Source organism: Neopelma chrysocephalum, unplaced genomic scaffold (genome assembly GCF_003984885.1).
Source record: "Neopelma chrysocephalum unplaced genomic scaffold, ASM398488v2 Primary Assembly neopelma1_44, whole genome shotgun sequence".
NCBI classification, from domain to species: Eukaryota; Metazoa; Chordata; class Aves; order Passeriformes; family Pipridae; genus Neopelma; species Neopelma chrysocephalum.
The window spans coordinates 7,502,757-7,528,135 of NW_020897703.1; the positions used below are offsets into that span (position 1 = coordinate 7,502,757).

The 25,379-nt window shown below is 42.7% G+C and overlaps 1 protein-coding gene and 4 non-coding genes across 6 annotated transcripts; all 5 read left to right on the top strand.

Moving 5' to 3' along the window:
- The first annotated feature begins 851 nt into the window (after positions 1-851).
- On the top strand, positions 852-25,152 carry NOP58 (NOP58 ribonucleoprotein). 2 transcript variants are annotated; one of them, XM_027678279.1, is made up of 15 exons: positions 852-972; positions 3,794-3,870; positions 5,569-5,621; positions 7,302-7,426; positions 8,456-8,592; positions 9,724-9,788; positions 11,058-11,192; positions 12,163-12,308; positions 13,257-13,383; positions 14,036-14,199; positions 14,893-15,027; positions 16,262-16,323; positions 18,829-18,962; positions 23,996-24,117; positions 24,817-25,152. In XM_027678279.1, the coding sequence occupies exons 1-15, from the start codon at positions 928-930 to the stop codon at positions 24,871-24,873; spliced, it is 1,584 nt and encodes a 527-aa protein (XP_027534080.1). In that variant the 5' UTR covers positions 852-927; the 3' UTR covers positions 24,874-25,152. The 2 variants fall into 2 exon arrangements, with proteins under 2 accessions (XP_027534080.1, XP_027534079.1); XM_027678278.1 differs by lacking the exon at positions 852-972 and adding an exon at positions 2,477-2,600.
- LOC113965544 lies at positions 5,887-5,975 on the top strand. The gene has a single exon (XR_003533564.1). It is a non-coding gene; the product is annotated as a small nucleolar RNA SNORD70 (small nucleolar RNA).
- On the top strand, positions 10,339-10,428 carry LOC113965545. Its single transcript, XR_003533565.1, has one exon. It is a non-coding gene; the product is annotated as a small nucleolar RNA SNORD70 (small nucleolar RNA).
- LOC113965541 lies at positions 12,410-12,493 on the top strand. Its single transcript, XR_003533561.1, has one exon. It is a non-coding gene; the product is annotated as a small nucleolar RNA SNORD11B (small nucleolar RNA).
- LOC113965540 lies at positions 13,550-13,635 on the top strand. Its single transcript, XR_003533560.1, has one exon. It is a non-coding gene; the product is annotated as a small nucleolar RNA SNORD11 (small nucleolar RNA).
- Positions 25,153-25,379: the final 227 nt, after the last annotated feature.

Genomic DNA, 25,379 nt, shown 5'->3' on the forward strand with positions numbered 1-25,379 from the left:
TCCATTGCAGTAAGTGGGAATTTCTAAGGGCAAGGAGCGGCGCTTCCCGCCCGCCTCCCGCCGCTCGCAGCTGCTGTCACTCAGCGGGGCCCGGGCACAAGTAGGTCAGTCCGGGACCGCAGAGCACAGACTGGCCGCGCCGAGCCAGGGACCGGGAGGGGGCACAAAGGGCCGCTCCAGCTTCCAGCGGGCTCTGCCCCCATCCCAGGGACACCGCAGTAGCGTGGGGAAACAAGCAGCATTTAAATGCATGTTTTATATGCATATAATGTGGTACTTCTCTGTTGGAGATGCAAGGCTTTTAAACGCACATAGTCGCGCTTAGTCACAACAAATTTTTTTATGAACTGGATCTGCGTGAGAATCTGCAGACCAAGCCTTGGGAGCGGGAGCGGAGCGGGCATTGGGAGGCGCTCCCTGCTGTGTGTGGGGGGCCTGAAGCGCCCTGGACTGAAGTGGCTGAACCCCAACACCCCAGGCGGTGTGGCTGCGGCACCTCAACACAGCTCGGGGGCACTGCGGGGCTACCAGCTCACACCTGCTTCGGGACCCACTCGGGAAACAGAAGCCTCCGGTACGGGCACCCGAGTCCCGGGGCACTGCCTGTTGGCACAGCGGCACCGAGCTGACCCGAGGAGGCGCCGACGGGCGCGCGGCGGGGGACACGGGGCGCAGCCCGCGGGCGGCTGCAGTTCGCGTGTCTGTCCGTCAGGGGGCTCCAACCTGCGCCGGGTAGGGGGGCTGCGGGCGGGCGGGGCGCGGCGGCGGCGCATGCGCGGTCTCGCCACCCGCCACGTGTCCCGCCAGCGGAAGGCGGCCCCGCCGCTTCCCCTCCCCGCGCGCGCTCACTTCCCGTTCCGCCGCCGCTTCCGTTTCCCCTCCGCGGCGCGCGCGTGCTTGACCGGGAGCTCCCGCGCGGCCGCCGCGATGCTCGTGCTGTTCGAGACGGCGGCGGGATACGCCATCTTCAAGGTGAGCGCCGGGAGCGGGGCCGCGGCGTCTCCCCACCGGCCCGCCCGGCGGGTCCCAGCGTGGGGAGCGCCCACCGTCCTACGGAGAAGCGGGAGGGAGGGAGGGCGGAGAGCAGCGTGCTGGGCCTGTGCCGGGAATTACGGGGAGACACGGGCCAGGGGAGGAAGGGAGGGGGAGCCCCCGCGACGGGGGGGTCCGCGGGCAGCGACCCCCGCAGGGCCGGGATGGGGTCGGAGGGGCCGCGCCGTGAGCGAGGGAAGGAGAAGGGGTTGCGGGCGAGGGGTGCGGAATGGCGGGAGGAAGGGGGGCTCCTCGGTGGCCCTGCCGAGCGCACCCGCGGCGCCCGTGTGCCCCCGCCGGGGTGGGTGTGGGAGGGATGTGTGCCCCCCTGGCCATGCCCCTTTCGGCGTCTCTGGGGGCGCCCCGGGGTGGGCGTGTTGACCACTCTCTCCCTGGCTGTGCCCTCGTGGCTCATGTGCCAGCAGAACCTCGTGGATGCGGGAGGGGGCGCGTGGGAGACGGGCAGCGTTCCCGGGCGGGTCTGCGGCTCCATAGTTGGATCATCACATTTGTATTTTTTTCACTGCTAGCCCAGTCCTTTTCCGGGTTTAGCTTGTGTGAACACAAGTGCGGGTGCAAAGAGAGCAAAGCTCTGGTTTCTTTTGCCCTAGCCTGCGGCAGAACTACACCCTTGGTGGTGCTCTATAGAGCACTGTGTTTACTTCATCTGCCCTGAAACCTTTCCTCCTCATTGGAGAGCAGCTGTGCAACTCAAACAAGGAACATTTCAACACATAAGCCTCAGGAGAAAGACAGAAATACTTGTAAACGCAGGTAGCTTCTGGTCTGTGCCCCCTTCCCAGCACTTACACCTGGGGAACTGACACACGTGCAGCAGTCTCCCAGAAGGTTTTGTTCAACTGGATGTTCACACAGAGTAGTATCCTGCACCTTCAGAGTTACTAAAAATAAAAAAATTAGCCCTTGAGTAGGCTCAGACTTCTTGTGCAGTGAGCCAAGGCCTTTTAACCTTTCACAGAAGCCAGGAGGGCCTGAAAATAACCAGTATTTCAATTTTTGACGGCAGATTAAGCATAAAGGAAAGGTGGGAGGAGGGACTTAAAGAGAAGTGCTAGGAGGTCTGTGCTGCAGTGTTCTGCTGCAGGTGTGAGCAGCTGGGGGCGTCTGGCTGGGATGAATGCACAGAGCACCTGGGGGAGAGGTGAAAGCTGTCCGCTGGGAATGAGTAGAAGTGATATTTTATTACAGTATATGTTTTGAGGCAAGCTTTGGTTTTTCATGCTGATCCTGCTTATTGGCAGCTGCAGGCTTGTGTCATTCTGACAGTTGTATGTTCATTCTGTTTAAAAATGTTCTCTGCAGAGTTTAGCTTCCCAAAGTTTCTAAAGTTCGTCACTGCTGGGGCTTTGGGGTGGTTTTTGGTCTGTTTTTTAGTTACTTGAGGGTTAGAGAGAATTTGTGTTTCTGAACTTTGGAGACAGGTCATGGTCACCCACTTCCCTTTTCAGCAAGAACCACAATTGTTTGTTGCCAGCATAACTGTGCTCTGCCTTTATGCCTTGGTGATGAAGAACCACTGTCTTCTGCAAGCTGTGTGTAGCTCTCAGGTACCCTTTGTAGGTGTTTCTCCCATCAGAGGAGCACATAGTAAGGGCAAATGGGATATAGCCATGTACTAGATCTTGGAGGGCTTTCTCCAAGGATTCTTACTATCTTAAATGACACAAAATATCCATGTTGTATTTTCTGCTGACAGTCTTGATTTAGCAGCTTTATTCTTTATTTTTCTCTATGCACCCATGTCTCTTTATAGAGGCTGCAAATTCTGTAGGCCTTTCGGTAGGAAAGATGAACTGGAGGAAAGAATCAGCAAGCTGAGGAAAGGAAGAGTTGCTCCAAGGTTTTTCTGTGCCCCAGAGTTATGGGGGAAAATAATTACTATGTTTATTGCTCAGCTACTAATTGAATTTTAAAAAAGACAACCTTCTTCAATCAGCATTTAAAAATCTGCAAGGGAGCAAAATTCATAATACCAGGAATGATTTCTGCACTGAGTTAAATTGCAGTTGTGTTGCACTTGCATTGTGGGGACAAAACTACAAGATTTCTTAGTAGGTGTAAAGATCTTTACTGATCCCCTGAGCAGTTTTCTAGGAATGTGCAGTGCTCTCCACATTTTGTGACATGTATATAGGCTCTAGGGCTGTAATTGTGAATCTTGTGCTGTTTAAAAGCTGAGGGGGATCTCCTGTGTTCAGAAATGGGATTAAGCCATTGCTGCCTGCCCAGTTGATTACCAAGTTGTGGTGACAACTCTTCTTTATAGGGGTGTTCTCTTTCTTTGGGCTAGCTCAGATTAATGAAAATAACTAGGGGGATGAGTCCTTCCTGTTAGGGGTCCCAGACATGTTTAATTTTTCCAAAATAGTGGTAGGGTTGGTTTTGGGTCACTGGATTGTGAATGAGTCTGGTAGAGGAGGTGGAGCAAGCCCAGTTTTGATAAACAAGAAGAGGATTTTGCAGGTTCAGGAAGACCCAGCCATTATTGAGGAACTTCTTTAATTCAGATGAAGGTAAACACACTGTACTTTTGTGTGTCTGTTGGTAGGGTAAAGCTGCTGAGAGAGGTGGATGAAACTGTAGATCGCTGAGATTGGGTTTGGTGACTGGATCAGTGTTAACTGCTGCAGAGGGATTGGATACTCTGTAAATCTGTTTCAGGTCTCTCTGCTGAATGAAGGCTGAAGATTGTTCAAAGGTGATCTAAATATAGTTATGTGTTGGGTTTTTTTCCCTGCAGGTTCTGAATGAGAAAAAGCTCCAAGAAGTTGACAGTCTGTGGAAAGAATTTGAAACTCCTGAAAAAGCAAACAAAATGTAAGCAACTTTATGTGGGGATAGCAGTGTGGCTATAGGAAGAACATGACTACCTGTAGTTATGCACATCTGCTTCAGAAAGAAGTATTGATTTTGGTTTTTCAGTATTGTAAAAGCTGTGAAAAATGATAATGGGAAGTTAGATATGCTGAGAAACTTAAAATGGAGTATCAAAGTGAAAGAAATACCTTTTTTCCTTGCAGTGTAATTAAGCGGCAGAAGTCATTACTATGTGTCACTGAAGCAAAATATTGAACAATATTTTAAGGCAGTCTTGAAGCCTTGACAAGAACATCCAAGCTTGTAATGCTGGAACTGTGTGAAATGACATGTTTTGTGCTCACAAGAAATTATTTTTGAAAAAAAAAACTTTAATCCAGATGAAACTATGTAAATCACTGTGAATTGAGAGTTAGTGTTGTTGCCTGTGCCATCAGTGAGTGAGTGTTGGTACCACTGAGTAGCTGCAGAGGGAGTAGTGTCCACTGATCAAGCTGGCCTTCCTAGCAAATTGCCCCAAAGTGGGGGATAGTGGTGGATTCCTTCCAAGTCTGTCTGGTGTGTTTTAATTGGAAGATTTCTTTGACTATAACAGATGCATCTGAACAAGCTATGCCTTGTGATTTGTATTTATCCGGCTCTGTAATAGTACTTAGAGGAGAGGCTGGAATATCCCACATTTGCCTGCTTGTAGTGCTGTTAATCTTGTCTTGGAAACATCATCTTGGCCACTTGCTCTACAGGATGAGGCTCTTAATGGATTTCTACTCTGATCAAAGTAATTCCTCTCTTGCCTTTCTGAAAAGGCATCAATGTAAGCCTGAAGCTTCTGTTGGGATCTGCAAATGCTTAACTCAAGCATTCAGCATTATCTGTGACCTTGCTTCCTTTGCAGTACTTGACTTGCAAACAGCATTGGTTAATCGGAGCTGGATTAGTCAAATGCCTGTCCCTGACAAGGAATTTACTGGATTGAGATAGCTTCCTAACTGTAACTCTATATATCAACACCACAGATTCTGTGAAGGGCAGAGGGAAGCTGTGCCTGAGGATCTGACACAGTGTGGTTAAACACTATCCATATGGTTTTTGGCTCTGGTCAGCAGTTAGGGCATGAAATAATTTTTTGTTGTTTGTTTTAAGCTCAGCTCAGAACTTGTATTCTAACATCTAATTACAAGGGAGGACTTGAGGATTCATGGGTAATGAATCAGTTCAGTTTAAAGTCTTTGAAGATGCATTTGGTTGGAAAGCATGTTAAATCTGAGCTGTGCAGGCTCTGCATTCCACAGAGGCAGAAGGTTTCCTTTTGAACATGAGTGGGAAGATGCTATCATCAGTCAATCAGGGTGCAGTGTTGAAATTTAAATGGATGATGTCTGTCTTTAAATATGAACCACAAACAAAAAAGGGGCTTAGGTTTTCTGGCGATGTTGGTCCAAGAAATACCAAATCAAAGTTCCTTTTTTCTTTATGTAAGTATTGTGGGACCCAGCTGAAAAGTCACACCAAACCCAAACTTAATTGGGAGGTTTAGTGCTCTCACTTCTTTTTGATGATCTGGGTATCGATCTCTGCTCTCTTGCAGCCTTAGGGAAAAGAGGGGAACTAGAAGAGTGAAGGCAGGAAAAAAGGTAAAATTGTTCTAGCATCTATTTTATGTACATTTGTTTACACACTTTTATTTTTCTTCTGTAGAGTAAAGCTGAAGCACTTTGAAAAATTTCAGGACACCACAGAAGCACTTGCTGGTAAGCGAGTTAACCCCGTTCTTACAAAAAACCCAAATCCCTGTCATGCACTGGTTCACTCATTACTTACCTCTGTCCCTGCTGTGTTTCTTTGCTTAGTTTTTAAATTACTGGTTTTTCAAAGTAAACTGTTTTTGCTGGCTTATGAGGTCACCCATTTGGTCTCTAGTGCAGTTGAGATGTAATAAAGTCTAGATTTTTCCTACTGTGTGTATTTCCCAAGCAGCTCATAAGTGGGCACCATGTAAGTTTTGCCTGATACCTGTAGCCTGTTGTCAATGATGGATTCTTGTTGAAGCTGAGTATAACTGATTTGAGTCAACATTTCGTCACTACCACTGAGACAACAGATGGGTATTGGAGAACATTCATTATTGCAGTCACCATGTTTTATGGACACATATTATGCCTATGTTTTTCAACCTAAAAAAAGTCTGTCTTGTACTTGTATTCAGGAGTTTAAACAAAATGGAAAGCCTTATATTCAATAATTTTTACACTTAAAGACTTGATGCTGTGGACTAGTTTGAACAAAAATGATAGAAGTTCTGGGTAATAATTCAGACCTAGTGTGACAATTACTGCAGAATATGCTGTATGACAGCAATAGATGGATGTTCCAGGTGGCATTTACAACTAAAGAACAGTTATTTATACTCTGATATGGTAGGGCTAGCCTATAAAGGAAGCTAAGGAAGCAAAAACTGAGATGCTGCCATTGTACATGAGGTGCAAGTAAAAGAACCGAGATTAAAGGTGCTGTATGTTCCTCTCCATGGCATATTTTTTTGATTATGTTGCTTTTGCATAGGTTTGGATTCAGATCATGAATAGTTAGGCTGATTTTATAAGAGCAAAAAAAAAGGTGGAAAATTATCTCCATTTCAGAAAGGTTGAGAGGAAACTCAGCAAAGCAGTTAGATTTTACTCTTACATGTCATTAAGGTTCTGGAAACCAAAAATCACTGGCCTCTACTCTATTTAGTGTGATGAAGATGTTGCATCAATCACAGAAGTTCAGTGGAGCACAGAGCTGACCGTCAAACAGATTGTATAAGTGCCTGCTTAAAATATATTGTGTGGGATTGTAAAGCTTTTACAAATCTATTAATATGTGAGAATGAAGAATGTCCTTTTAAAATTCTTCTGTCTGCATGCTATATTAAAAGGGTCTGTGCCTGACTGCCCAGTCAGTGTGTTTGGCATCATTCCTTCTTGGGCTTTAGATATTACATTATCATCACCAGAGAATGCAAATAAGCCATTACTCAATTTAGGATATCATGGTTGCTGCCTAAGGGACCTGGAAAATGGTTGGTTAATTAAATGATACACAAAATGTTCCCATATAACCCTGCCTTTGGAAATGTTAAACATGCATCTAAAGCATATGGCATACTGTTTGTAGAGATCTTTAAAAAAAATTGGCAAAAATAGAACTGAAACCATATGGAGAAAGGAGAGGCAACTGAGAGAAAAGTTTTTGATTTAGGCCTCCAAAGGAACAAGTATATAATTTTCTTCTATTTTGATTTTAGCTATTGCATGGTAAAGTAGCATTGCAGCTCAGACTAGAGCTACTGTGGGCAGTTAAAATAAATGTACAAAGTTAGGAGTACTATTTTGACAGGTTTTAGGAGGGGAAAGAAACTGCATCTTTGGTCTTTTTGTTTTATACAGCATCCACAGCTCTTGTAGAAGGCAAGCTCAGCAAGAACTTGAAGAAAATTCTCAAGAAGATTGTGGCAAAAGATGCCCATGAGCAGTTGGCTGTAGCAGATGCCAAACTTGGAGGTGTCATAAAGGTGATAGCTGATTTTGCCATTCTTCCTTTTGCCTCATGCTGCTGAAATACTATTGTCAAATTCCAGAGATTTTGCAGTTCCTTGCAATGGATTGTGCTGCCAATGCTGTGCTTGCAGCACAGACAATGTCTAATCCTAATATTTATACTGCATGCATACAGGAAGATGTTGTCTTGAGTACACAGGCGAGTGATATTGTAAAAGTGCACTGAGGTGTTCGGGTTTGCTTTATTTCTCTCTTAAACATTGGTTAGAAACCCAGCAGATTAAAAAATTAATTTTCCTAATGATCCAGTCCAGCAAAAGAGTGGGGCGAGGAACAAAAAAAACCCCACAGACAGACACACTTATTCCTCACTAACAGATGCTGCAATAGTGGGGTGATGACTTATTAGGAGTATGCATCGTTCTGCCTTCCTCAGTCTGCAAGCAGTTGTGCACCTCCTTCAGTCCTTGCCTGCTAGAGGAAGGAAGAGGTACAGTGGAGGTGGACTGCCTTCTCCGGTGTCTCTTAGGTGTCAAATACCATCTCTCACATCCAGTTTTCCATCTCTCACATCCAGTTGCTCCTTGGTCCACTGATTTTTATTCTGACAACTTCCTCGTGCTGTTTTAGGAGACTGGTGTAAGCTGCAAAATGATAAGGGTTTAAGTGGTAAAGTGAATAATACCAAGGACTTTGAACTAATTATTCAGTTTTGTTCTCTGAAAATTACCCAAAGCCCCCAATCCTCTACCTCTGAATTTTCTGTCTGTGGCCAAACTGTTTCTAGTAAACTGCAAAATCTTGACTCAAGTTGAATCTTCTACATAGCAGATATGTATTATAAATCTCTTCATAGTGGAATTGTTTCAATGTGTGGAACTGGTGGTGTCACCACATTTAGCATCAAAAGCAATGAAACTGTTGCGTGATCATGGGATGGCAGTGGGAAAGCCAGTCATAAATGATATAAGGCTGCTGGAAGAAGGGCTTTACAGGAATGTCATGTTGTGCCTGACTTGGGATCATTGCTTTCCAACCTGCAGGACAAGCTGAACTTGAGTTGTATACACAGCCCAATGGTTGCAGAGTTGATGAGAGGAATTCGCTCCCAGATTGAAGGGCTTATAACAGGCCTCCCTTCTCGAGAGATGGCAGCCATGTGTCTGGGTCTGGCACACAGGTGAGTTCCTGGAACAGCTCTGTATCATCCCATGTCTGCCCCACTCCTGTGTCCTTGGCTATGCTGTGCTGCTTGAAGTGTCTCTGAGTATGTGACATGGTCTCATCAAGACACATTTGTATCAGCAGTCTTGCTTCATAAAGGAAGGGCTTTCCAGTTTGCACCCACCCTTTAGGGAAAGGCTTCATCTTCACCTGAAGTTGAAAGCCTTCCTTTGCATTTTATGTACTTCAGGATTTCGTTTGGAATGTCTCTGTAGGAGTCAAGTGGGTAATTTAAAACTCCATTGCCACTAGGAGACAAGGTGAAGATCATGATTTGCTGATTTATGCCAGAATAAATACCCATATAATAGATAATTATGTAAAAATGTTAAAGGCAGAGTTGTCTTTCCACCTTGCTATCACTGCCTTTTAGGTTTAGTGGAGTAGCAGTTAAGGATCATTTTGAGATCAAACATCCATTTGTGAGTAACTTTTTAATTCATGTTCTGATATGAGTTTGCCCTGTATGAGCCTTTGGCAAGTTAGAGAAATGCTTTGCTGTAGCTAATTTCTTGAAAATAGATGTGTGTTTGTTTAGAAAATGGGTATTAATATTGAAGGAGGACTTTACAGATGCAAATCTTCATTGATATCAAGTGTCTTTGTAAACATACATTAAAGCCAGATGGTAATGGGCTTTTTCAGACAGTGAGAATCTGTTCTAGGAAGTGTCTTGTTGCTTCACATTAGCATTGCTGATATTGGCTGCTGGGTAGGTGCAGTTTTGTGGATTGCCTTCAGCTGCTGCGGAACTGAAAGTGCTGTTGACAAATACTTTTTGTGGGGAACCATGCAGAAAGAAACCAGCAGCCAATTTTCTGCCAGAGCACTCATGTTCAGTCTGCTGCTTGTGGTACAAATAGCCTTAACTTTCCCTTTCACCCTGGTCACAGGGTATTTGTGTGTACACATGTCAGAGCTGTTGTGAAACTTGTGTCAGTGTGGCTTCTGGCCACAGCTGAGAGCAGTCAGTGGGATAAAACTGAGCTGTGTTGAATGAATGTATTCATGTAAAATAGGGACAGGTGGGGCATACTCTGCAACAGGAGCTCAGGATGCTGATGAAACTGTATTTCTCTCTCCTCAGCCTTTCCCGATACAAGTTGAAATTCAGCCCAGACAAAGTAGATACCATGATTATCCAGGCAATTTGTAAGTATATTTAGAGCTTAAATTATTAATGGATTTGGCTTAGGATAGCTGACTTCTTTACATTGGTTACAGCAAAGTATTGCTGTCCATTTCCTCTGAGTATGTCTTGGTAAATTGGGCACTGATGTTCAGCAAGGCATAAGGTGTGTTTTCTTAATAGGGTTTTGCACAAGCAGGAACATTTGCAGGATGATACAGTAAACTGCCACTTTCTCTTAGCATAGAAATCAGCTGAAATACAGACAGTCCTCTAAGGGCTTCCCTTCCCGACATGCTTCCCTTCTGAGTAGTGCTGGGAGAATGGGCCCCATGGGAAGGCATTTTGTGACCCATTATTTTGGTGGTACCTTGCGGAGAGGGTATTGTAGAAGTAGACTCTTATGTTAGGCATGTAAAACATGCTGCAGTGTGTAATGCTGCATTTCACAGACTGAAATTGTTAACACAGCTAGGAAAGCCCATTCCTCGTTTTTCCTTGAAGACATCCACGTCATAATTGGCACGCTTGCTGTGAAGCAGTGGTGAGGAATCCTGTTTGGAATATTATTCCCAGACTGTTGTCAATGATGAAACGTATAGTTAAACTGAAATTAATGATCTGATTCAGTTCCTTCGTCACTACCACTGAGACAACAGATGGGAACGTTGGTATTGCATTAGCAGGAAATATTTTAGCCCCAGGGCTCTCTAGCAATATATACTGTGCATGCGATGCTCTTAAATTCTAAATCTGATTTTTGGTCATATCTGGTAAATTGTGAGCCTGTTGGTTTTGTATTGAGTATATTTATATAATAAAGGCAACTAAAGGGCTTAATACAATCTTTTAAATCAAGTAATTGAATTAAAAAATCAGTTTGTAACCATTAAAACATTTTTTCCTTAAAGTTAATCGAATGACTACATTTTACATCAACCTTGTGTGTAGCACGTTGGCTGACTGGGGGGAACAATAACTGGTTGCTGTTCCCTTTCCAGGAGAATGTGCTTTGCAGCTGTTAAAGGAATCTGTCCAAGACAATTCCAGTGATGAAACTTTCAGGCCACGCTTGTGGGAATGCTAACAGTTCTATAATATTGTGCTTGGGATTATGCATTTCTCTGAAAAGTGAAGACTTCTAGTGTACTGCAGTTTGTTTTATTCTAGTCTTTATAGGATAAAATACCTCAGTTAATCTCCCTTTACACTATTTAAATTTGTTGATTTGAGAGTTTTCCATTTTTAGATTACCCTTTTAGATAAAAGTAGTCCATTCTTCTTTCTCTTAGCACTTCTTGATGACTTGGACAAGGAGCTGAATAACTATATCATGCGCTGTAGGGAATGGTATGGTTGGCACTTCCCTGAACTGGGCAAAATCATCACAGATAACCTAACCTATTGTAAATGTGTGCGGAAAGTTGGTGAGTAGTAAGGAATCATGAGCCTGGAGTTTGTTGCATGGCAGTATGCAGTGCACCACTGGCACTGACTTGTAGACCAACTCACTCTCTCATCCCATTAGTCATGACACTGTGCAGTCCTGCCTTCAGCAGCAGTGTAAACAGGGCCAGTAGAAAAGCAGTGTATCTTTGCATCTGTGCGTTGCTGCAAGCTTTGGAAGCTTAAGAGAAAGTGAATACCACATCACCAGTCAGTCCTTCAGGGACCACCTGCATATCTTCTTAGAATCCCAGTTATTCAGCAGACAAGTTTGGAAATCAGCTACCAAAAGAACTGATGTAAAGAGAAATGTCACCTGTTTCTGGATGTTCTTGGAGACAGCAACTGCTGGAATTTTTTATTCACAAGAGCAAAAAGAATGCTATAACATTTTGGACACTTGCCTCACCTCTTGGATGAAGCTTTGTATTGATGATGGTTTTTTTAGTCAATTATCTTTCTTGGGGTTTTTTTTTGTGGTGTTGGTTTGTTGTTTTGGAATTTTTTTGTTGTGTTTTTTTTAATAATGAAGTTTGCAGTCCAGAGGGAGACTTGTAGTTTGAAGGGAGCTTTTTTCCCAATTGTAGGAAGAATTAAGTAGATGTAGTTACTGGTAAATGACTACTTGCTTCCTAGAATTCTTTCTTTTTAATTCTGTGACTGAAAATTTTGCAGCAATCAGCTATGGAAAAGGTGAAGTATGCAGTGTTACAGAATGTGGGCGCTTTTTTTTATATAGTTTCAAATTTAGTATTTCCAACCATTCCTAGCTAGTATAAATGTAAAGTCAGAACACTGACGTAATATGTTGGGAATTTGGAGTAGAGTGATGGCAGACTTGACTCACTGTTTTTATTTTGGCCTTTTATCTTTATGTGTTTCTGTGCCTTTTTTTTTTTTACTAGTTCATCTTGCCCCCAGCACAAACAAGCTTTCATCTGTCCCCTACAGGAGACAGAAGCAATTTTGCTTCCTCTGATGTTTCTGACATCCTACCAGAGGAGATTGAGGAGGATGTGAAGGCTGCTGCTGAGATTTCCATGGGGACAGAAGTATCAGAAGAAGACATAAACAACATAATCCATCTCTGTGATCAGGTATGTACACACAGATGGAGAGCAGTAGGAACTCCACTGTAGCCATTGCAGAGCTTCTTCTACCAAGGAGAGGTTTTCCAAAGGCAGTGCTGACATACTTGGGATGGCAGTGATGATTCCTATATTGTTGCTTTCCCGATGTTGAGACATGAGGGTGCACAGTCACTACCTCATCTGAGCCATCTCAAACTGCTGATAACTGCACAAAGCCTTCTGAAAGTGGCAGTGTTACTTTGGGGAGGAATTTTGCTCTCATTGTGCTTTCGTGTCTTTAAAATAATGGCATTGTGTAGTCTCTTTCTAATCTGTCACTTTGGAAGCTAGATGATAAACCCTGGGTTAAAAGTGGAGCACTGAGGCCCCAGAAGAATTAGGAGCCCTATTCTGCTCTCATCTGGATTGTATGTGAACACCCTATCACTTTAGTTGTGCCAGTTGAAACCCTTTGTGACTTTGCCAGGGAGTGGCAGGATTAGGAGTTCCTGTTCTTGGTCTAGACCAGGCTGCTTTTTTGTGTGCATTCTAATTGTGTGTATTTGTATGGAACAAGTAAAGAGCATTTATCCCATTTCAAGAGAATAGTGGCAAAGATTTATGTGAAAACTGAATGTTCCAGGGTTTTGTCCTACAGAAAATGCCCTTACTAAGTATTTTTGTTCTGCTTCGCTGTCTTTGGCATGCTGTCAGCTCCTTTATTGGGAGCTTTGCTGAGAGTCACATAAGGGAATAAGCAACACAGATCCAATATACTTGGAGGATGGAGCTCTACTCTGGGAATATGCCCTATATAAAGCTTCCTGTAACTCTGGCTCTTGGCTGTTTGCATTTTGCAATTTGTTAGTCTCCTTCATTGGAATTCTCAGCACTTCCTCATTTCAGTATATTTATCTCTTGATATTTTTTGGTCATCTGATACTGACTCCTGTAACCACACTCTGTCTGTGGCAGGTGATTGAAATCTCTGAGTACCGGACACAGCTGTACGACTACCTGAAGAACAGAATGATGGCCATTGCTCCTAATCTCACTGTCATGGTGGGAGAACTGGTCGGAGCAAGGCTCATTGCTCATGCAGGTAGGTTCAGTGATCAATGTAAATAACTCTTAGGTGACCTCATCAGAGGCTTTCTCCTCAGGGCTGGTCAGCTAAAAGCATTATGTAAGGCCCTGATGAGCATCTCACGGTAAAGGGGGCAAAGGCAGCACTTCAGCAATCTGAGAATACCAGCATGAGCTTGGTAGTTGTCTGTGATGACAAAGTTCTCAGTTGGCCTGAATTCTTTTCAGAATATGAGGGCAACTTAAGTCACTACCTCTTCTGAGACACTTACTGAGCCTCCTGCTGATAGTTTAGTCACTTCTGAGGTTAAATGCTGACAAACTGACATTACACTTCTATAGTCAGACTGGCTCAAGGTAGCAGCCTTATTTCAGTTACCTCTGCTGCAGTTCTGTAATGATATGTTCTTGCTACCAGACTGTCAGGAGTAGGCATTACTCCAGTGGAATATGTTTTATTGAGTCAGCCTTCTTTCCTCATGCTGAAATCAAACCAAGAGAGTTAGTTGAAGCATGAAGGACTGAAGCGGTTTACCTGTCCTTCAGGAAACGAATGTGAAGCAGATCTCGGAAATAGATGGCTCTGAGCTTCTTACACTGTTCAAAAGCAGGAACCCAGCCTAGCTGCTCCTCTGACAAATTGCTATTGCTGTGTCACCTCCTCCTAGGTTCACTCTTGAATCTGGCAAAACATCCGGCTTCAACGGTTCAGTTACTGGGTGCTGAGAAGGCACTCTTCAGAGCACTGAAGACTAAAAGGGACACACCTAAATTTGGCCTTATCTATCATGCTTCCCTGGTGGGACAAACCAATGCCAAAAATAAAGGCAAGGTAAGTTGCAGAATTGCTTACTAGCTTGGCTTTTTCCAGAGCATGAGTATCTTGAGCTTCACAGTGAGGCTCTTTCTGTGGCTTGTTTTACTGTATTGCTTTGTGTTAACATGTAAAATACCACTGTCTACAAATCTTTGAATGTTACTCATTCCTGTTCAAAAAAGTGAATGGGATTGTCCATTTGAGACATCTGAGCAATAACAGATGCATTCCTGCTGAGTTATGATGTAACACTGGCTTTCTTGAGGGGTATGTTGCTACTTTCTTCTACGTGATAGGCTTCAGTCTTGCTTGAAAATGGGTCTCTTGTGCTAAAGCAAGTAATTTTCTGCTTCATCTTGAAGAGCTTAGGCTTTTATGATGTGGGTGGATGAATATGTGTTTGAATTGTGGAGAAAGCTGTCCATTTGGAAATTACACCTCAAACTAACCTGATCTAAAGGTTGGGATAGAGTAAGATGTGTAACTAACTTGCTGTCTCAGACATTTCCTTCTATTTATCAAGGAAATAAGGTGTTACATTAACAGTATTTCAGTGGTGAAAGAATGATGCACTAATTATTTTTTGGATTAAACACTGCTAGTAAATGGTTACTTTGTTCTTTTGTACGTGGGTATGGTTTTCAGATCAGAGTGAATCATTGCCTTATGCTAAGTCTTAGCATTTAATATTATTTCTGGCTTTTCCAGATTTCTCGAATGCTGGCAGCTAAGACTGCCTTGACTATTCGTTATGATGCTCTTGGAGAGAACACCAGTGCTGAAATGGGAGCTGAGAACAGACTAAAAGTAGAGACGAGACTGAGGCTTCTGGAAGAGAGAGGGGTAAGTCTAGCAGAGGCTGCATGAAGCTGACATTCTTGTTGAGGGTATGACTTTCTGATGCACTGCTTTTGACTCTTTTCCTGTCACTCTTGCTCTGTAGTTTCTCCCAGCTTTGGCTGAAGCACTTGGGTGTGTAAGCTGGCTGCTGGCATTTTTATGTCAGCTTTTCTCATTTACATGGCTGTTTTCCTTTACGTTATCCTGAAAAATCTTGATACTGAATAAGATGAGTAAAGTCATACCTTTACATTCTCTGCATCTCTATGAATTGCAAAGATATACTTATTACTTCATAGCTTCTTTCTCTTTACCTTAGAAAGGAGTATTTGGGTTTTGTCCATGCCTTGTGTTTTCCACCATGGTTCCTCAGAATCTGAACACTGGTGACGCTTAGTCTTAAAAAGCTTTCTCTGTAGCTAAAGCAAGATGTTATTCTGCAAACTGCTGCATTGCCCTCCCACCACCTAATGCATATCCTACCTCTCCACACCTGCTGTTCCATGTTGCCGTTGGCACAGCATGCTGGGAGAACATAAGGTCACTTTCCTCTTTTAAGTGACATGCCTGCTGCATGTGATCTTGTGAATGATGACTAGGTACAGCCTTCCAAGCTAGAAGATCTGATACTAGTGCTGTAGTACTGGCATCACTAGATCAGAAAAGAAAAATCCAGAAAAACCTGCCCATTCTCAAGTGTTTCATGGGAGGTGATACTTACTGGATCAAAGGCAAGGAGACATGTTAACACCAAAATACAAACTGACCACTTGACAAGTACATATTTAATTCAATTACATATGTATTTAATTCAAATACATATTAATCCAGTTTGGGACCTCTGTTGTGGTTTTAAGGTTGGCCTTATGCCAGCCATAGGGTGATACGTGCCTGACGTACTCTTGCCAAGAAATAAAAGTGTGTAAAAATTAGAGCAGATTTGGGGAATTTGGAGGTATGATGTGATGTGTTTGTGGTGTGTTTGATCCAGTACTAGATACCCTTTACTTGAATTGCACTTCTGAAGAGCAGCATTAGAAAGGCCTTTCTCTCCTCAGTTACACTCCCTGTCACTACTCTACACCCAGGTGTAAGACTTGTGTAGGTACACAAGAACCTGACCCATAGTATATGTCTGTTTTTCTATTTTTAATTCCTTTCAAGAGCTGTAAAACTTCTGTTGTGAATTGTTTTCATTATGAGTAATTTGGTTTTCATATCGAAATTTTTCTTGTAGATAAGAAGAATAAGTGGCACTGGAAAAGCCTTGGCCAAGACAGACAAGTATCAAAACAAGAGGTGAATAGTTTTTTCCTTTCAGGCTTTCTACTTGGCTGAGTATAAAAAACTGTCCATGTTTTTATTTCCGAAAAGCTTTTTGTTTGTAGGCTGAGTTGGCTTAAGATCTAGAAAACATTTTCTGTGCTTTTAAACACTGATGATAAGTTGCTAGTAAGAATTTCTGTTTTCCTAGATTTTCTAATAGTAAATTACTGACATCATCAGATAACAAGTACTTTTAGGTGCTATCAGCATCAGCCCAGAAAGCTGGGTGTTAATATGTAGCAGATTTACTTAATACAAGTCTGAATGAAATAAATTTGAAAATTACAGTTTGAATTAATTTCTTTGACATGGAAGCTGTCCTAGAGACCTACTTATCATCTTATTCTTAGAAAATAGAAAAACCAGGCACGACTCGTTTTGAGCAAAGCTTCACCTCCTTGTTTTAGTCTTATACATAATAAGTAATACATGTTTTAAGCAATAGATGAGGTCTGTATGTACTCTGGACACTGTTAGAACAGTTTCTGGTGCCCAAAGTGACACTGTAAATTGCAACTGGGACAGCTGAACATCTGAGGATTTGAACAGGGTATTATTAGTCTGAGCTGTGACATCTGGGTTTATCGCTTAATTTGGTTGCAGGCTTCTTGCTTAGCTTGGCCTGCTTATTTTGCTGAGCTTTTGGTGTAGAGAGGGCGAGAGCTCAGCAAAAACAGGGCTGAGTGCTCATTCTGTGAGGAAAAAATAGCACTGTTGCACCCATCTGCAGTCCCCAAACATCTTTCTGGAGCCTAGCTGTAACTTTCATTTCCATATGCCAGGCATTTCCAAGTGTAGTGACGGCTGTGATTACTGGAGCAGCTTTTGCAAAGACAGTGTCAGTCAGGAAATGAAGCATCAGGGCCTGTCAGGAGGCAGTAGCTTAGGGAGGAGGGTGTTGAGGAGACAACATAGATGCTGGCTTTTGACCTCTGGAAATGAGGAGTCATGAATTCCTGCCAGGACATGTTTCTGCTGTTAGACATGCTTTGCAAACATGTCTAGGCTTGGGGGAGAATCTGAAGATAATTCCTGGCTGTTTGGCATAGTCTGGCTGCCTAAAAGGGAAACTAACTCAGTACCTATCAAATTGTCCTTATAATACAAAAATGGCAATATTGTATGGGGATGTTTGAAGGGCTAAACTAGTGCTTTAAGGAGATTGATGAGAATCTTAGTCCTGTATGGAACTATGGATTTTGTATGAATTAGCTAAATCAAAGTAATGTATCAGAAGTTAAATGTGAGGTAGTTTTTAGAGATGAGGTTCAAGTGAAACACTTCAGTATGCTTTCCAAAAAAGATGCAAGAGAGTGCATTACTTATCGTTGTCCTATTTGTGGTTTTGGTTTGGTTTTGGGTTTGTTTGGGGTTTTTTTTAAGTAGCAGGAATATTTTGACAATCTCAAGGAAGCCAGTGAGCTCTCACTTGGGTTTAACTGAAGCAGAGTCCACTGTTTGCAAAAGGCTACGTAATCAATTTCTGTAAAGCAATATGCAGTGTTAATACCCATAAGGATAATTTCTGATGCTTAGAGGATGAAATGATGGCACTGTCTGCTGGCATTGCTGCCATGCTTCCCAGTCTAGTCACTAGCCTTGGTTGCTTTTATAACAAGTGCAAGGTAGCAACTTCAGATTCCTCTTTTAGAAAAGTTCAGGTGCTCAGGATGTGGCTGGGGGGAAATATTTTAGGCTTACTGATTTAAAACTCCTTTCAGTAGGAATTCTGTTCTGAAATCTTGCTATTTAATGATTTAATTGCCCCTTACAAGTTCCAACTAAAGAGCACTGGATTTCAGGGTGGCTGGTTCTCTACAGCCTGTAGAGGAGTTTGGATCTGAACAAAGGAGTGTGCAGTAATTGAGAAGAGGCAGTTTCAGACACGGATTAGATATTTGAATGTCCCATAAAGTCAGTGATACAGGGGTGAACCATAGTATTACCCTTGTGAATTGTGCCCTCTCAACGTAATAGTGGAGAGGCAGGGTAGAAAAGGCAAAAGTAAAGCTACTTTTAATACTCTGTGTACATATACACCCCTGAGGGTACAATTATAGTGTAATATACCAAATACAATAGAATAATATACCAAATGGTGTGGAGCTGTGTGCTTGTGACCATAAGGCTGTGCTGAAAAGGCTTTCAGCAACAGAGAGATCAATCTAATGGGTAATTAAAGTGCTCTATAGAGCCTTGAACAAATATAAACCAGAATCAAACTCTTTAACTGGTATCTTCTGTTCAGATCAGACAGTTGTACTTTGTGGGGTGTCTCTTCTGTAGTCATGATTAGTGATAAACCACCTCTGTGTTGGAGAAAGGGCCTCGCTACCTGTAGATGCTTTGTTAGCTGAGTAAGATTTATTTGCAAATATTCTTGGGAGGTTGTGTTGCAAAGTTTATGTTCAAGTGCAGGAGCTTACCTGGGGGCCCGCTCTTCTTATTGCTTAAACTGACTTGTTTTCTTCACTACAGCGAAGTGAAGGTATTTGACCCATCTGGTGACTCAACGCTTCCTGTTGTTTCCAAGAAACGCAAAATTCAGGAGGTGGAAGAACAAGACACTGAGGTTCCAGTGAAAGCAAAAAAGTTCAAAGCAGAGATGAAAGGTTAGTTGCTGTGTCTGTGCTGCTGACATATTGCTGTTTCCATCATGCAATGGGCTTAACATTTACAGCCAGCCACAATACCTGGTTATTCTCCTTTGGTATGACATTGTATTTAACAATAGTAATGATCCTTTATGGATTGACACCAGACTGCAGTTAATTTGCTTTAAACATCTGCTTTTAAACAGTTGTAAGCATATAAGAACATCTAAGACACTCTATTCTTCTTGCAGAATTTCTTGCACGGCAGGTTCATATTTAGTGACCCTCAGTATCTTGAAGACAGAAAAGCTGTTCTCTGTAAAACCAGAAATTTGCCCAATTTTCTTTCAAGAACTCTGTTTGATTCTGATTAGAAATGTTTTGTGGCATGTTTCAACATACAAACAGGTCAGAATTTGAGGTGAAATGACACTTGAAAATTTCCGTCTGAATTTACATAATACATGAACAGTTGTTATTTTCTGGGGAGCTAAAACTGAACTGTGGCCACAATTGTTCTTTCCTTCTGCTGTGTTTCTGTATGAAGAAAGATTTTGAACTGACTTCAAAATAATCTAGTTTTGTATTAAGGTTCATTTTAAGAAACATTCTCTTCTCTCCAGTGTGCACTTCAGCACCTCTTAAAGGCTGGCCTATACTTGCTGTGATAGTGGAGTACCCAGTGTGTAACTTGGGAGGGGGGGAAAAAAGGGGAAAAGATGACTTTAAATCACTTCTGTGAGATCAAGAGCCAGATGTGGGTATGAACTACTCACAAGTTTTGTCACCTATCCGTGCCTGCAGCAGGTGAGGGCTGTCAGAGCCTTCCCTTTCTACCTTCTCTGCTGCTGTGTTCTAAGGACCAGAGTGTAGTTGTGCTGGTTCAGTACCTCTTCTTGTTCAACTGATGCTGAGGTGTGATTGTCCCAGACGCTGGTTGGTCCATGGTGTCTGTTTACATGGATGGAGCAACTTGTAGGAACCCAAAGTTAGCTGAGAATTAAGGTTACACCGGAGGGAGAATCCTTTGTGCTGTAAACCTGAGATCTGTTGCCTAGATTGCTCTGTTATCATGAGACAAGGACACATGAGTACTTTGGAGGCTTGAACTTTGCCCATTTGCTTTTGGAGAATGTGGATGTTCTCACAGTTACTGCTTTTGATTATCTTCTGAACTAACTTCCTTTGCTATAGCCAGAATTGTTCCCTTGGGCTTCATTTGCATTATCAAAGCAGGTGTTGACATCTCACAGGCATGAGCTCCTCGCAGGTGAAATATTACATTGATTTTCAGCCTGGTCTCTTGCAGTCTGAGGAGGCTATTTCTGGTCATAGTTGTATTATTCAGTGGTTTATGCTTTTATACACAAACTTGTTTGTGTTTGCTTCATTTGCTGTACTGAGCATTGGTATTTCCTGGTGTAGGGGTTGGGTGGAGCTTAGCAGATATCCTTGAGCTGGAGATAGTGTCCAGAATACTTGTGGACTACTGAAATCTGTGTTGTTTGGTTGTTTTTTAAATTTCCCCAAACCTGAAGTACTGGATTCAAATGTGTTGCTTTGCTTCTGGAAAAAAATGAGGCATTCTTCAAATGTGTGGTTCATAGCTCCTGCTTTTTCCCAGTACTTCCTATGAACTGGGTCATTTTATTTGGATACCTGGGCATTAGTACTAACTATGCCACTTGGTTCAGACTACGGAATAAATGTTTTCAGAGAGCTTATTTATCTTGTATCACCTGTACGCAGAACTAATCCCTTCAGCCTGTCCTCTTGCACCCTATAAAATAACACTGCCCCTGTGTTTGCAAATTCTTGTATTGGAGCACCCAGCAAAGTACCTGGATTTCCCTGACACCTGCTAGACAGACCATGGCCTCGCTATTTCCCAGGATAATTTCTGTGGCTGCACAGTGTGCTAGAGGGGGGTTGCTGGTGGTGGTCCCAGAAATTAGAGTAGTTCAGCAAGTCCGATACTACACAGAAGAGTGCAGAGGAGGTCCCAGCATTAAGATTTATGTTGCATGTCCACTTGAGTACGCATGAGCCTTTAGTGTCTGCTGTTCTTGGCTCCATTCTCTTTTGATGCAGTGCTCTGTTAAGCTTTTGCCTGGTCAAAGATTATGCATCCAGACAGTGCATTGTGAAAGAAGCCTCTGCCCCTTCCTTCCCCATGCTGTTTGTGCAGCTGCAGGATAAATGGGGGTGGTGGAAAAGTAGTTCTGGAAAGAAAGGCATTTTTCAGCCAGATACATTTTTATCCAGTTTGTATTACAAGAGGAACATAAAGGACGGGAAGAATCTGGGATGATGCCACTGATTGATTTGTCAAACTATTGCTTTTAATATCTGTTGTAAAGGGGGCCAATATTTTGCATTATGCTACCCCAAAATGTAAGTGTTACTGCAAGATGAGAATGTGTGGTGTTTTATCTCCCTGTTTGGGGTGCATGGGTGGCGGTACTTTGGGTGGGAACTGGCAGGGGGGCTGGGGGTGAGCTATGACTTCAAACCACTTTCACCTTTTATACCTAGAAAGAAACCAAGCGGTTCCTTCTTTTTTAGTGCCTGAAACAAGTTAAATTCACTGAAGGATTTGTCTGTTAAAACCTGTCTTAGTGCTGAGGGGAAGGGAAATAGGGCAGGTATTTTTGTGACTACAGTCTGAAGTTGGATGTGTCTAGACAGAATGCATACCACCAACAGAGCTAGCCAGTGCCCACAGTGAAGCCTTCCGCCTTTAGCAGTGAAGCCTTTAGCATCAGGATATAGTAGCAGTCAGTCATTTGGGAAGGTCTCTCTTGGAAAGAGAAATATCTCAAATTAATGGAGTGAACCCTGCAAGATACAAAGCCTTCAATGACAGCAACATCATGACAGGATGTCTTTATTGATAGGCATTGTGACTGAACTCTGTAAAGTGGTGCATCATGTAGAGGAGAGAGGGCACATCAGGCTGGTGTATAAAAGCCTAGAAAAAAATGGTGAAAAATGGGTGAGTGGAACTGCTACTGCTGATCTCCAGCACTCACAGGGCCATCAATCAAACTGCTCTTCTGGGTGCTGCTTTCTGTGCCTCAGTGCCTGATAGCAAGAGCTGTTGGTTTCCTTGTCAACTGCTGTGTACCACAAAGAAACCCTGCTGGCCTTGAGTGACTTAGAAGTACTGCACCTCGAGGGAAAAGGCCAGCACCCCTGGAGCCTTTGTCCTCATTCTGCCTAGGTACAAATATGTGAAGTCTTGTGATAAGCTTTACTGGAAAGCAGCAACTGAACTCTTCAGGGAGGGGTCTGCTGCTGGCTGTGAGAGTGGCAGTGTCTGTGAGTGCCCCGTGCATCATCTGCAGCTGTAAATTGTGACAGGTTCACTGCCTCATGTGTCAGACTTGATGACACGTAGGGTAATAGCAAGAAGTTATTTTTTCAAGGTTACCACGCAACATTTTGCTTGAAAATGCATAGCTTGCCAATCCAGCTGAGTGAAAATGTGTTGCATAGCAAAATACCATGTGTATGCTCCTGTTGTACTGTATGGCTTTAGTGTAATTTAGGCTTTTCAGCTACTTTGTATTTCCCTGTGTTATACAGAGAGAGGTGAGGATATTTAGCTTTACACATTTTGAATGCCTTAGGCTCACACACTGTTCACTGTGAATTATGTGTATGGCAGAATCCACTTAAAATTATATTTGCTGGTTCTTTTATTTGGAATTCTTTGCTGTTTTGCTGCTGGTATGTTTTTTAATGTCAGCAAACTGCACATGTTAGCTGACTGTATTCTCATGTAGACATGTCTAGAATTTTTTTACCCTGAGGCCAATTTTTCTTTGAAGCTAATGTTAGAGGCAAAGTTTGAAGTGTATTTTTGACTTCTTGAGGAACTAAACTTGTGACGAAGTACAGTCAAGATGTTACGAGGTTGTGTAGTTTGACAATTTTTTGTAATTGTACAGTTCTTTTTGTAAGTGGTGAGTTCTTCAAAATGAAACTGATTCTTTCCTTTGGGGGTATATGGTGAGAAAATTATGTCTTGAGTCACACTCCCAGTAGCAACTGTCCATACCACAAACACCACTGATTTCAGCATAATTTTTGTAGCTACTGAAGGACAGTGGTTGCTACATCATGAACTTAGTCATGAGTACTATGTATGGAGAAACTTGGTATCCAGCACTGACTCAGCTGTGCAAATGAATTTGACTTGGGTATGCTCCAGTAACAGCCTGGCTGGTGCATAGGCTGTCAGCTTGGTAAGATTCCTGCTTGGTTTCTTTACCTAGAGATTGCTAAGGCTGTGGTATGTATTCTAGAAAATGAGTGGTAAATCATAGTTCCATTACCATTGTGATTAGATAGGGCAGCTGTTGATGAATAGTTCTAAAAAGTAACTGTAAGGTCATTAGTAAATCTTTCCCTGGGTTGACATTCCTCTCAGCTTATATAAATAATTCCTGTCTTCCAGGGCAGGAAAGTTTCTGCTTTAAATGCTTTATGTTAGCTCAGCATTAAGACATCTTTGTGTTTGCCAGTCTAAACAGTAAAGAAAACCAGTCTGCTTCTTAGCAAATTTCCAACATCAAGGTTGGGAAATCAGTTGTGAACGAACTGCTGCTGACTGAACACATTTCTCATGTGGAGTTTAGAGTCCTTTTGCTGCTGCTGAAAATATTTGCAAAACTGTGGACAGTCTCTTTTCAGATGGAGTACTTGAAGATAATTTGGCAAACAAATGAAAACATGAAAGCTTGTTTTAAACTTTGGGAGCAGCACGTAGGAGCAGTGTTTGTACCAGATGTGCAGAGTGCTGTCTGAACACTGTCACTTGTGAATTAGGCAGTTGTATATTTTGATTATAGCAGGGAGTAGTCATGCAGGTAAGGGCAAAGCAGATGGTAAATAGATGTAGAGAAATTTAAAGAAGGGGCAGCGTGGTATTCAGTATTTTGCATTCTTACTGTCGTCATTGCATCTTCTCACATCTTGTAACTTTTCCTTTTGCACTCTTAATAACTGACAACCTGCTTTTCATTTTTGTCCTGTCTGTGCTACAGAAGGCACAGCTGTAGAAGATGATGAACCTGTCAAAAAGAAGAAAAAGAAAAAGAATAAGGAAAAGCAAGCTGAAGAAGAGGAGGTAGTGAATGAGGAACTCCCCACCAGCCCCACAGTTGAGGTGAGGCTGAATTGCATTCCTTTTTGGGAATGTGTTTTCTCCAAAACATACAGAGTGTGGAGTGAAGGGGGGGGAAATTCCTGTATAGTATGCAAAGGGGGTCTTGCTCTAGTAACTTATTCTGTGATATCCATCACTGTAATGTCCAAGAAGATTTGCATTACAGAATACGGTCTAGGAAGTTAGTGACTGTAATGCCTCCGTGTTTCCCCTCCTTTTCCTCTAGTCTTCTCTCTTTTTGCATCTTTTCTAGTGAGAAGAGTGTCCTTTGTTGCCGATCCACAGTCATCAGTCTAGAGTTTAGGACTTGTAGGGAACAGAGGCTGTACCTGCTGATTTGATGAAACATCATTTGATGCCTCGCAGCAACAGTAGAGCAGATGGGACCAGGCCAAACTTTTTGCTCAGTTCTGAAATCCTGTTCTTAACTGGGGTTTCATTTTCTCCCCTTTGTGTATTGCAGCTGCACTGTCTGACCACAGTGCTGAGCTGCCAGCACACAGCTTCCCTTGCCCACTGCCCCCACCGGGCTGGGAACAGCCAGTGCATTTAGTGATTGAGGAAGGGACATCTCTTGGATTGTGCTTTCCTGAGCTGGCAGCTGAGGGGATGCTTCGGGTGTGAGCTCTGTTGCCTTGGCTACCTGTGTTGCTTTGCTTTTCCCTTATGCTGTTCATGACAACACTTGTTTGTTTGCAGAATGCAGAGAAAAAGAAGAAGAAAAAGAAGAAAGTGAAAGAGGAGGATGAAGACTGATCGGGAGCAGGGGAAAACATTGGCCCTTGGACAGCTGCTTTGGAGTAGCATTTCCCAACAAAATTTGTTTACCCTCTTGCTGAAAACTAACTTCCTTGTGTTGCAAGAGGGCAAGGAGATGGATTTGATAGCTGTCTTCTGCCTTGGAACAGGATACCCTGGTGTCTCTGCTCATTAGGAGGATTGCTGGTTTTTTGCAGTTTCTTTTGTTTAAAAGCTTACAGTTGGCTTTTCACAAGCCATCTCCACTGATAAGGAATAAAACCGTTTTTATGGAGATCTGTCTTTAAACTTGTTTGCTGGTTTTCTAGCCATTATCAGGACTGAGATTTATTGTTTTAAATGAATGATCAGCAAAAACTCTAAATGTGTAAATGTTCTGTTGCAGTTTATTCTCTAAAGAATTCAAAGGTTATAATATTTTTAAATTCTCCATAAAATGGTTACAAACATCTATGCATATCAAAGATATGTGGAACAGCTGAGGTGTGTTTATTGAGTCTGCA